The sequence below is a fragment of the Atractosteus spatula genome, chromosome 4, assembly GCF_055471065.1.
Source record: "Atractosteus spatula isolate fAtrSpa1 chromosome 4, fAtrSpa1.hap1, whole genome shotgun sequence".
NCBI lineage: Eukaryota > Metazoa > Chordata > Actinopteri > Semionotiformes > Lepisosteidae > Atractosteus > Atractosteus spatula.
In genome coordinates, this window is record NC_142709.1 from 60,298,744 (window position 1) to 60,312,154 (window position 13,411).

Consider the following 13,411-nt stretch of genomic DNA (forward strand, 5'->3'; position numbering starts at 1 on the left):
TTTCAGTGAGGACCAACAGGTTTTATTTTCTCATTAATTGGCTGTCGCTGTTGTAATTGAGTAACTAAACTGAAATCTGCAACGATTTAGTAACGATAATAATGACAGCAGCATTAAGATTTTATCAGTACATTTACTGGGTCATCATACACTGTAGTTGCTCTTTCCTAAATGGAGGCAATAAACTTGAATAAACTGTTCTTTTTTCACAGGCGAAATCCCATCCAGCCATTGTTTTTAATCACCTGTATCCAGACATCAAAGAAGACCCTGACAATGCAGCTGTCATTCACCCAAGGTACCATTTTCAGTGCTGTTGTCCACAATTCAGTGGTCTGTTCGTCACTTTAAAGCTTATGAAGTTTGGCAGCCTCTTTTTAAATAAAGGTCTGAGTTACAATTTTCATGAAATAGCTTTAGTATTGACATTTTTACGCATAATGTATCCATCCATCCATTTTCCAACCACTTCATCCAATTCAGGGTCTTGGGCGAGCCAGAGCCTATCCCAGCAAGCAACAGGCTCATGACAGGGCACACCCTGGACAGGGCGCCTGTCTATTGCAGGATAGACACTGACACAGACACACTCACACCAGAGCCAGTTTTCAGAGAATCCAGTTTTCCCACCAGTATGTCTTTGGACCGTGGAAGGACACCGTAGTATCTGGCAGAATCACACGCAAACTTACAAACTCCACGTAGGCACTGTAGCACCCTGGAAATGAACCCAGGGCCCCAGCTCTGCGAGGCAGCAATGCTAACCACTGCGCCACCAATCCGCTCAATGTACCCTTATTTTGAATTATTTTCCAACAATAAAAGGTAACCAACTGCTTCATTTAATTCTTGTTAATATGATATTATATTGACAATTTTGAAAATAATACACCCCTCATTTTTGAACCAAGAATAAGCATTTATTTGATTTCCCTGAATGCAAGCGTGTGCTGGTGTGTGGAAGGTAATCTTAACAAATACAGATTAGGATAGAATTAGCAGGATTATATTGATAATGCAGTTGAAAAGTAAGGGCAGTCATCACTTAATGACAAGCTAAAACGGCTAGACTGCTGGATTTGGCAGGATTAATTAATACTTGTCTGACCATGAAATGTACTTACTGCAGACTGCACAGATTGGGAAAAGCTCTGTTCCTCCGTTCACGTATTGTTTTCTTAATTTCATTTCATTTATATCTTTTGACTACTTGCATTTCTGAAATCACACCTACCTCGCATTGGTAGGTTTGACCTGTTTTTCTAGTTTTAGTGCTCTTCCAGTCTTCTCAGCAAAGAGGCTGCCTACTAGAAGGATAAAGTCCTAGAAATTCTGTCTTTTAGCTGTGTAATATGCTCATTGCGTCAGTATTTTAAAAAAATACAATTTCTTACAAGTTTTAAAAGACTCAGTGTCTCTGTATTTTTTCCTGTTTCTTTCTCATTATCTGCATTTGCGGATCATAAAACTATTGATTCATATTCAAAGAAGTGTTTTGAGTTCTAGATATCACAACAAACCCAACAACAGAACACAATACCTCGGATCTTGTTTGTTATCCTCCAGGATTGTTTGTTTTGTAAACATGTTTTTATTTTATTTTGTATTTAATCATATCAGATCAAAATACAGATGCAGAACAGAAATCACTGAATTATTAGACAACCTGATCTTTCCAATTCTCTTTTTACATCCCAGCTACTACCTGTATATGTACGATAAAGTAGTGGCCCCCAATGTCTCCCTCCCTCACTCGCTGACGCATGGCCGGGAGTCTGGCAAGGCATTTGGGAAAGATCAGGAGGAGTGTCATGACGCGCCAGCGACCCTGCTGAGCCATCATTACACCGAGACGCAAAGGAGGACCCACTTATCGGAAGAAGAAACGCCACTGGGGACAGCTAGCAGATCACCAGCAGCTACAGGTCAGTGGAGGACTGCTGATCGCACTTTTGTGTACCATAGGGTCACAGGTCATAGGTCATAAAGCTGTGGCACCTTTTTCCATGGAACAAACCCAGATATGTTTGTAAGGCAACCCAGACTGAACACAATGCCCCCAGATCACTGTGCACTGCAGCTTGTTAACTGCTTCCATGTGAACACAGAAGCGGATAACTGGATTTGTGACAGGTGGCAAACCTAGTTAGTCTGGTATGTCTGCTTTAATTTATACAGGTAGCAATAATTCAGTCACTAGAACCCTGCTGTTTTTTTAAACCTTCCAGGCAGGTTTCTACCTGCTTACGTGGCAGTCAAAACGGTAACCTTCAAGTACGCCAAGTGGGAACTAGAAAGATACCTACCAGGCTTGAAGTTCATGGATTCTGAAGAAGAGCATTTGGCAGTATAGGGTGTTTCACCAAGCAGGTGATGACCCATTGGGGGTGTACAAAGTGTCACTCTTAACACATCAGGTTCATCCTGAAGCAGGTGTTAGTGTGATGAAACCTACTGCCTTAGATGAAGTGTTTCATAAGACAGTGGTAGTCTGAAATTTGAAAAATGGCATCTCGGCAGTCTTCATGGTTTACTCAGGAACGTGAAAGACGCCAGGATGTGGGTTTCCACAACATCACTGGGTAGCTTGTTCCATACTCCCACCACCCTTTAGATAAAGAAGTGCCACCAGTTCTCGGTTCTAAATCATTTCCTTGCAGTTTCTGTTTGTGTCCTCTGGCTTGTGTTTCACTTTTCAGATGATTGCTCTATTCAAGTATACCTGTCTTGCATAAAGCTGCTTGGCAGCCAGTTCTTGAACACAAAAGCTCAAAAGTGATAAGAAAAAATAATTAAAATCCCTTTAGACTTCCACCACTCAGTTGGAAGCCTAATAAATGAAGGTAGATCAGTGAATCCATTTCTCTTCTGGAAATGTCTAAAAAAGAGTTCTGTGCACTTGTGCGTACATGCGTGTGTGTTACGAAATGCATATTCCCTGCTGTAACACTGAGTCCCCGCTGGCCCCAGGAAATGACTCCTTTTCTCATTTGCACATCTTCACCTCCAACAGAGACTACATGTTTGCCAGGGGTTTGTTCCAAGAATAATGAATTTATTTCTTAAAAGAGAGCATTAATGGATTGGTTTGGCAGCCGGGGGGGGGGAGATGAGCTTTTGGGGTGGCTGGTTGTGGAGGACAATTAATCGAAATGTGACTTTGGGAAAACGACAAGTCGAGGAGTGTTGTCTGGGAACACTCTTGTGCTGACGGAGCTGTGCCTGTACATGTCCGGTCTCTCTGGCGGGGGCGGCTCGGAGCAGCCAGACTGCAGCTCTCAGCGCGTCTGCTACTCCTCCGCGGGTTTTTCACAGCGTGATCGGCTTTGTCACGGTCTCTCTCAGCAAAAAAGGGAGGTGACTCACTTCTGTCATTTTCACCAAAACAGCCAGTGAGCCTGAGTCAGAAATATAATGAAAGGTTACAAACGAGAGGAGGCCGTTCGGCCCCTGTGGCTTATTAGGCTGCTAGTAGCTAATCGATCCAAGGATCTCACCCGGCCATTTCCTGAAAGACGCCAGCTGGCATAATGGTCTCAACATCAAGGATGTGAAGCTTCTTCCAGACTCCTGCCACACTTTGTGTAAGGAAGTGCCTCCATGTCTCTGTTTTAATATACTTCCCTTTAGCTTCCACCTCTTTCTTGTGGGTCATGTTTCACTGTCGATTCTAAAGTGGTCTGCTGGGCTGACGTCGTCAGTGATTTTGAGGATTTTGAATACCTGAAACAGCTTTCAGCTACACCTAGCGTGAACCAGTGTGTTACAGTTGCAAAAACTCTGACGTTCACTGCTAAGACCCTGCAACTCTTTTTCGTTACTTTATGCACCTGTATAAACAAGTTGAAGTGACCATGAATCAAAAGCTGCTTCTTTATAACATGCATCGTTTTCAACAATAAGAGTCATATAAATAAGATAGATAGAGAGTATTATTTAATAGTGTTTTGTCATTCTGGGAATTGATCATATTCTCCTCAGAGAATTTCAGAATTGTTTTTACTTTTAGGTTTTACAACAATATGACACAAAAATTCCCCACAAAGTGTGATTTTTATATACTCCATGTTATGCTAAATTTCCCTGACACCTATAACTTGGTGAGAGATTCGTTTTACAGCGCCAAACACCCTCGGACAGAATATTGTTCATTAATACTTGCCTTTCTAGTCTAAGTACTTTTCACTGAGAAAAATGTCTTGAAAGTAGGAAGCAGTTTAATTATGCACATCTAGACCTTTTATTTTTTAGTAATTTGATTCCACTTTCATTAATCCTTTATATTTTTATGAAATGTATCTCTTTAGCTTTGAATGTTTTGGTGTTTAACTTTTACTGTATGAAGACTGAGTTTCCTCTGTCAGCTGCCTTTCTTGGATTGAATCATTTTCTTTCATTTTTTTTTGGTCATTTGTGTTTGTGTAGTTATATCAGTCACTATCAAGTTGGTTTAAAACCCATTTTTACCTATCTTAAATATCAGGTTCATTAGAAGACTCAGAGATAAAAACACCCCTTGACAAACTCTCATTTGCTTTGGTGTGATGTCTCATAACAGATCAAGCCCGGGGACTGGAAGACCTTTAAGAGGAGCGTGAGATTTTATGTTAGTTCAGAAAGCATTTCCAGTATGAAAGACACCCACGGTGCCATCAGTATTAGTCATAGACCATTGCATGTTCCCGTATTTATCTTTTTTTTCTTTTTCTTCTCTCTCTCTGTCTTCTTTCCCCAACAAAGAGCTTCGCACTACAAGCTGTTCTGCAGATGAAGTGAAATCCAAGCATGTCAGTGAGCATGGCCCCTTGGCTGTTGCCATGGAAACAGACCGGCACGAGAACGCCTACATGCCTTTCATTAAGGACATGAGCTTGGAGGATGACAAGGACAAAATTGTGGTGGAAATTGTGCAAATGTACACTAAACAGCAAGAGAAGCTCAATGCCACATTGCAGAAGCAAACGCAGCTACAAATGGTAACTAAACTTTGTTGTTTTACCCTTTTTAGGCTTTAGGGAAGGTACCTTGACTCACAGTTTTCCAAAGTCATTTCAATGTTCCTTGAGAAGAGCAGTTATGCCTCAAAGTAACATTCTTGTGTCAAATTGAACTTTAACTCCCCCTTCAAAAAGCAAAAATATCCATAATGGCACTGAAATAGTAGAAATCAAGTAATACTTCTATATACAGTTTTGAAGCCTGTTCAGAAATGTGAAAGTAAGGATGCATATGATAAAAAAAAGTACAGATAACAGATGTCACTCACTCAAGAAGACCAAGTGACAATGCCAGTGTTCGGATATCATGTCATTTTTGCTGATCTTTACCAACGCCCCCAGACTAGATCCCTCTAGTGCAGGCTGAGAGATGGCTCTTTCCCGTCTGAATTTGTGCGGTGCAGAAATGCTGAGCAGCCGGAGGCGGCGAACGGCAGTGCCCACCCCCCGGTTCTTGGCAGCTGCGTGTGAAAGTGGGTGCCCAGGGGAGCGAACTGATCCTCTGTGCTTTTGGCAGGAGCTGCGGGCCCTGCAGGGAGGCGAGGCGGCCAGGCTCCGGGAGCTGTCCGCAGAGCGCTGCGAGCTGCAGAGCGAGCTGGAGGCGGTGCACAGCGAGCACGCCCAGAGGCTGGGCGAGGTGAGGCAGGAGCAGAGGGAGCTGGAGCGGAGGCTGGAGCAGCTGAGGCAGCAGAGCTGCAGCTGTGGGCCCAGCGGCGAGGGGGAGCAGGAGGCCTGTTACACAACCCAGGTACGGGAGGGGCTGGGGGGACTGGTCTTTCCAGACTGTCGGGACACCCCCGCGTGCGGGAATGAAGCAAAATAACAAGCGCTAAAGCCAAGGGATTGAAATAGATACGCTGACTTGAGAGCAGCACGTAGTGTAACTGCAAATAAATAAAACTGAAAGTTTTTTGATCTCATGATTTGAGGTAGATGTGATGGGCTTGTTGCTTGAAGATTAAAGTGAGCCGTTCGATTTCTGCCCTTATACCAGTGGAGGGTGTTTAATTTCTATGAAATATGGCAAAATTAGCTTATTATGCATCTGTTAGTTTACACAACCATTAAATATTGGAATCAATTTTTCTTGTAACATCCCTTAGCACATTCTGCTTCATTTGTCAAACGTAGCTCCTTTATTACAGTATCACATCCATGTGGATTAATGAAAACATGGAATAAAGTCCTCTCTTTCAGCTGAATTGAAAAGCTGCCTGATTAGTAGGCCTGTTTAGGTGGATCTTAATGCTTTAAATGCAGAGTAACCACCCTTCTGCAGAGCCTAAAACAGGGTCCATTCACCTGCAGAATGTGCAAGTTCCTTCAAAGAGAAAAAGAACATTTGTGCAGTCAGTCGTAGAGTGAAAGATTTGAATCATTACTGTGAATACTTTCCTCAGTCACATTTCGAATTTTGTCTCTGTGAAAATGGGTATACATGCTTTCAGTTTTATCCAAGTATATTTGAAAATAATGGTGCATGTTGTTCCTTTTCTACTGCAAATGCAGATGTATTACAATACCTTCACAAATAAAATACCTGATTTGCCAGTGGCTTTTTGTATACGAAATATGGGTTCATCATCATATATTAGGTATACTTTATATACTTTATATATTTTAATTTTAAAAGCAGTAATAATAATTCCTTGCATTAATATAGTGATTTTTAAATATTTTTTAAAGATATCAGAGCACTTTACATACAACTGAAGTGCAGTCTCAACCAGGTGACAAGTGTCAGCCCCACACACAGCAGGCCAAGTAGAGAAGAGAGAAATTGAAATGAAGGGAGAGCAACTCGGGTGGCCAGATCTTAAAAGCCCACCATGGACTTTAGCCAGAACACCAGAGATAACAGTCCTACTTTTTTGAAAAGTGCCATTGGATCTCTAATGCCTCAGTATTTGGTTTAACCTCTCATCCAAAAGATAGCACAGTGTCCCAAGTCACAATAGTTGTGGCATTGGTTTGAGACCTCTGATCCAGAAGCAAGACTGTCACCTACTGCTCCATCAGACACCTGGTGCCCCTCAGATGTCTCCAATCCCAGAAGTGGTCAGGGCCAGCTTTGCTTAGCTTCTGAGATCTGACGAGATGCTCTGTCACACCGCTGATGAAACAAACACATCCACATTTATTAGGAGACATCGGTTCCTAGTTCACACAAGCATAATGCTGGTAAGCGTCAAAAGAAATTGGTCATTTATAATTGCAACATATTCACAAAAGAATTTTTTGGAGAAGGTGCACTGACATTTTATTGGACAGATATAACAGACACATGCGTTGTCCGCTTAGTATTTGTCATCAACAGGGTTTCTGCTGTGGAAATCACTTGCTAGTGTGACTGTAAGAAAAGAAATGTTTGCTGTACAGAAGGTTCCGGCACTTAAACAACCATTTGTGTGCGTCTGTACAGATGGGCACACAGTATCTAGGAGACTTCTGGCCTTGGAAATTTCCATGGCCCCTGTTCTGCAGTATAAAAGTTACAGTGAATCGCTGTCTGCTGATTGGGTTTTTGGCCGCTGGCTCAGACTGTCTGGCAATGCATTTTGTCTGAGTGCCTGTGACTAACAAACACCCCCCTCCCCCACTTTGTCTGGATAGCTGTCAGAGCTGCGGCAGAGGCTGGATCAGGCGGAAGCCGACCGGCAGGAGCTGCAGGAGGAGCTGCAAAGGGAGAGGGAGGCTCGGGAGAAGCTGGAGCGCATGATCTCGGAGCTGAAGCAGCAGATATCCGAGTCTGGCGCTGCGGGGAGCCCCCCTTCCTCCGTCTCCAAGGACACTGAGGCTCACCCAGACGGCAGCGAGGTAACCCCCGCTGACAACTAGACACGGCCCGCTGGGAGAGACAGGAAGCCGACTTCAAAAACACAAATTCGGACTAAAAAAAGGAACCCTCGGGAGGTCTTTTTTTTTTTAAATGTGAATGCGGAACTGCTCTGAGAAGCTTAAAAAGGTTGTTTTTTTTTTAGATTTGTTTTGCTTGTTGTTATTTAATATATATTGTTACCAGCGTTCATATTTTTCAAGCAGAGTGAGGGATGATTTTTTTTTAAATATCTTGACAGTATTTAAACTTTTTTTTTTCTAAAAAAATGTTTTTAATTTAAAACGTTTTTACTCCAAGGCCGCTTGAGGCTCCTAAAACAGCACAGACTGGGTTTCCTTCCTCAGATGAACGGTCTCTGGGTGCTTACTGTACCTACAAGTGGCTGCTTGACCTGCCCTGCCTGTTTTTGAAACGGTGAACTGAGAATCTGTATATGAAACTGTGAATGTGTGTATGGCACATGAGAAAGACCAACTACCCCAGGCGACATTGTCACTTCATCTTCTACATGGTTAACTAAATGGACGGATTGAAAAGTTACAGATGCATTTTACCAATTGTCCAATTTATACTACCTGCCATACTGAGCCATAGAATAAGCAGTGGTGCAGGGCTGCAGATTCCTCCTGGACCGTACCATCAAGGCATTGCTGAACCTCATCAGAAACTGTGAAGCATGGACAGGTTTTTTTTACTATAGATGTAAAACAAATTATGTATGTATATATCATAAAACATAAAGACATTCTTGTGCAGAGCATTTCTATTGATCATAACCTCTAGTAACACAGATACACGAAAGGCTGAGACGCCGATTCCTTTGAGGCTCACTGATTTCTTTGCATTAAACACCTCTGATTTTTTTCATACCTACAAAGTTCAATCCAAATAAGAAATCTGGTATATATATATATTTGTTTTTGTTTTTCAGTTACCAGGAACTCGAACTCTTAGCATGTTACAGCTGCTAGCATTTCTGTCTTGGATCAAGGCTAATAAATCTGTTCATGCATTTGCTTTAAAAATAGACACAAAAACATAGTTTGAGACCCATAATATAATATTAATGCACTGTAGCTGGCTGTGTGCCAAAGAAGGTATAATCTCTTGCCTATCTCATCCAGACGTTAATGTACACAAGAAAGTGAGTTGGTTCATCACAGCATTACTCTTGTGTAAAATGCAGAAGAACAATTATTAAAATAAATACAATTTCACAACATGTGAAAGCAAACCATTTACTGGAGCATGTGTAAATTGTGGACTTCCATTGCGGTGGTGTTATCTTAGTAATGCAGAGCAGAGGATTTGGACACAGTAGTGTTACAGAAGCTGAGAAGCATGAATTGATTCTGTACAAAACTAAATTAAATAACAAAGTAGGCTTAGCATGTCATTTCCTCCTCCTTTTTTTTTCCCCAAACACCAGCCCTCTCTTAGCTGTTGAAAACGAATTATCGCTGTGCATGTATTAAGAGTACAGTGAAATCTGAGGGTTTTTACAGAGGGGTATAGGCTGTTTGAATTTCCTAAAGTTTGCAAAGCATGAAATTGCTTTTCACACAGTTCTGGTGGACAGGTGTGCTCATGAGATTGAGTTAGGCAGGGGGTGTGTTGGGGGGCTGATTTCCATGAGAAATAGGACATCCAAATAAGTTTCAAAATAAGCGCTGCTGGTCAGTGTACTGGGACAATGAGAGTACATTTGCAATTGAGACTCCCAAATGATCAGTTACTAGCCATCAGTTTTACTCTGCTGAAGTTTGGATAAGAATGTTAATTTTCACATTTAAAGGGTGATCAGTAAACTTTTAAGGTACTGTCAGTTAACTGGTATCATCTTTATGTGAAAGTTTGCTAGCTGGTTTTTAAAGATCCATTATGCTACTGCATATAGTTTGAATGAAGTCTAGCAAATCACTCGGTTGTGGGTTAATTATGTATACAGGGAGCAGGGCACTTTCTAAGCCAAATTGATAGAACGATTTATTGGACTTTTAGCTGCTATTTGAAAATGTAAGTCTATTTTACACCTTTTGTTTTTCATTTTGTCTTAAAATTTAGGTCACGGGTGAAATGGGTTCTGTCCTCACTTAGTGTTATTCTGCTTCAGTAAACAAGCAGCACACGTTTAGAAAAGCCTGAGCTGGTGCCTTGCTCTGACTGAGGGGAGCCCTGAGTTCCTTTGTGGCAGCAGAATGCTGGGGATACTTTTGTCCACAGTCTGTCTGCTCAGGGGATCGAGTTTCAGATCCCAGTGCTACTCACCCATCTTCTTTCACCAGCAGAATTTTATTTTCCGTGAGTTGATATGCATAACCTTGGAGAGGGTCTTGAGACGGTTTTAGCCGAAGGATTTGCACAGCCTTTTCTTTGCTTCGCCAGAATGGTGATTTTCTAACTTCAAATGAAGGGAAGATCTAATTGAAGCATACACATATTTTTATATCACATTCTCATTCAGCTGTTGAAATATCTGCCTCATTTCAAAATGACCTTGGATATGCATCTGCAATAAATGATAGAACAGCATACATTCCCTTATTCTTCAGTTTATTAAATTTAGAAAACTTTATAGAAAATCTTGATGTTACAAATATATATATATATTTTCTTTTCACAGTATATTAATTATCTGTCTCAAACACTAGACACCAGTTGTTAGTTTTTACTAGGAGACAATAACTCCATTACCATTTTACAAATTAAAATGTTCTGTAGATCCAATAGTTAATTTGCAGTGCATGCTGTGCTATAGCTGCATATATAAAATGTTTTTAATTATATCATGACATATTTAATGTATTAACTAATAAAGATTTATATGAACTTTGTACATATAGTAGTTATTAATATATTAGCTCTATTAGTGCAAATAATCTTCAGAAGGTTATATAGATAGAACCAGCAAAGATGTGGGAAAAGAATGCCCACAGATTACAAGTTTTCATAAAACAAAAATGGTTTTATATAATATTTTTTAAAAACATGTAAAGGCTTGTTTTGTGTAGGGAGAGTGGATAATGTTCTTCTCAGAGCTAAGCTTATGATACAAAGCTGATAGAAAATGAGTTGTGTTTTGCTACTTCTTAACAACAAATTATTATGTATTGTTGAGGGTCCCCTAAATACTTCAAATTGTTCAGATATGAAATGCAAGATGCATGTGAAATTCTGTCTTGAAATACTTCGGATACAATTTTTTTTTAATGCATCCCACAGGAATATAATTGTGTTTACTTGTGTTTCTGTTTACCTTAAAATGGTGAGAAAATAACTTGTGTTCCAGTGTGCTATCCAGCTTTCTAACAAAAGCTGGGTAACACACATCGTGTATTTGGGGAAATACAGAATGGATAAACAATGAAGAATAACATTTAAAAAATACAAGGCACAAACATTTTTAGAAATGTCTCTTGAAGCTTAAGCCAAGTTCCTGACGTCTTCTGGCAGTATGATTCAAATCTGCGTGAAACAGTCCAGTCTTAATGGGTTGCTTTCCTCACTTAGTCGAAATGTGCAGGTGAAGTTTGTGAGTGTTTTTTAGTGTAAATTTTGACATGAACTCACAATTACTGGTTTTTAAAAAGCCTTCACATCTATTGGCAATTTTACTAAAACATTTTCTAATTAATCCTCCCATATGGAATTAAAACTAGAAATAGCCTACTGTCTTGCGTGGAAGGACAGTGCCTTTATCAGTGTATACAATAACAGCACTGCTCTGCCATTCCTTTACTCTTAGAGTAAGAGTGTGCTGGAGGGGTCAGTCCTACAACAAATCATGCTTTCCTTTCCTCAGAGCACTTCCTGGGTGTCCAGTTGACATTTAATGGCTTGAAATCTCACACGTTCATTTGGACTCTGTTTATTCTAGTGGATTGCACAAACTTGAAACATGGCAATATATGTACAACAAGAGGCATTCTCAGATAGGTTTTGTGCTCTTGTGAATTGATTTGTTGACTGTCTGCTTGGTTTGTTTTGTCAAGTAACTTGAATCATTGTCTAAGAAGATAGGCCACTAATCCTTTCATGTTTAATTAGCCCAAAATGAAAAACTCTGGTAAATGTAAATGGTGTAAATCACCTTTGAGAGACATCTCCAGATAACAGAATTATAATAAATGACTTCTATTCCTGTTGATGTTTACAGCACCATAGGTAGGATCAGTATTATGTTAAAAATCTAGTCACAATTACCTCTGCAGAAGCTGACAATATCATATTTTTGGTTTTTTTTCTTTTCACTTTGTTGACTCGTTGTTTTTTCCGTCTCTGCTTTGGCTTTCATGCATTGTTCAAGTACTCTGGGTGAATTGTGCAAATTGCCTTTTGTACACAAGGGGGCGCCCCAGGCTTACATACAAACTTTGTGACGATCGTTGGTCTTTTGACGCGCAGTTTTAAATAAAGCAGAACTGGAGACTAGAGAGCTCTATTGCTTTGGAATAACTGCTGCCTAACAAGTAAAGCACAGGTCCTTCAGCAGCAGTGTTAAGAAAATATAGATGTGATTTTGTATATATGCAAGTGTGTGATACGTCTATATTGCTACAGTTGCTCCAGATTAGGCCTTTACTAATAAGCAGAGTTTTAACTCAGGAAAAAAAAAGTGTTCTTTAATTATTGGAGTCGATTCTCAAACATTGAATGAATATTTAAAAGTCACATAAGTAAAACTGCAATTTAACTATCACAATGGTGCTGATTAAATTTACTTCTCTCCTTAAGGTGCCCATTAACTATTAAGTGTATCTCTGAAATGTTTTAAAATGTTTGCATTAATCTTGGGTTGTTTTTCAAGCAGCTAATAATGTTTCTGGCTATACAAATGTCTCCTGTATGAGCAAGAAACTTTTCCCATTTGAATATTTTTTCTATTGGTTAAGCTTTTAAAATGAAAGAGTTTATTTCTATAAAGGTCACCAAACTATTGAATCAGCTATAGATTATCTCCAAGGATTTGAAGTTTTATGGTCTGGATCGATAAAACTCTGCTTATGAATATCAGGCTGGATGGCTTTATTAACTACAACAAAACCTAAAAAGTAAAATCTAAGGTAAAAAATGTAACTCATTATGGCTTTGTAAACCTTTACAATATTTTTTAATTGCTGTCAAAACACAAAGCAAAACAGTGTCTATACAATCATTGCATATGATGTTACTGTGTTGCCAATATTATACAGTGTGATGAAACAATTGTTCTTGCATTGCATGAAACAAGACACTGTCCTCCTACCTCATGTTGTGATAAAACAATTTTTTTAAACAAATGACACTGCATCTCTCTTTACCGTTCTTCATGATTGATATTTACTAGAAGTACATATATGCTTTTAGCCAATACCTCAGTTGTATTTTGTGTTTTGTGTGTGTTTTCCAACTCCAGATCTTGTAAATACCCTGTATAGACAATGAACTTGGATCAAATTCAAGTAAAGTTCTGTAGTGTCAAATCATGGCATTGTTGCAGTTTGCTTTTTATCTCCTTCTTAGCCTTGCCTCCATCACTAAATAAGCTACAGTTGCTTATTCATCACACATTTTACAACATCATAAAGAAGTCAAA

The 13,411-nt window shown here is 39.8% G+C and overlaps 1 protein-coding gene across 4 annotated transcripts in view; it reads left to right on the forward strand.

Annotated features, from left to right (window-relative positions):
* The window catches only part of LOC148836725 (ski-like protein), a 31,806-nt gene extending 18,506 nt beyond the window's left edge, over positions 1-13,300 (forward strand). For all 4 annotated transcript variants that reach the window (XM_088913798.1, XM_088913801.1, XM_088913799.1 and 1 more), the window contains exons 5-9: positions 213-298; positions 1,699-1,925; positions 4,741-4,976; positions 5,515-5,745; positions 7,611-13,300. In XM_088913798.1, the coding sequence (XP_088769924.1) occupies positions 213-298; positions 1,699-1,925; positions 4,741-4,976; positions 5,515-5,745; positions 7,611-7,835 (1,005 nt within the window). In that variant the 3' untranslated portion in view covers positions 7,836-13,300. The remainder of the gene's footprint in view (positions 1-212; positions 299-1,698; positions 1,926-4,740; positions 4,977-5,514; positions 5,746-7,610) is intronic.
* The last annotated feature ends 111 nt before the right edge of the window (positions 13,301-13,411 follow it).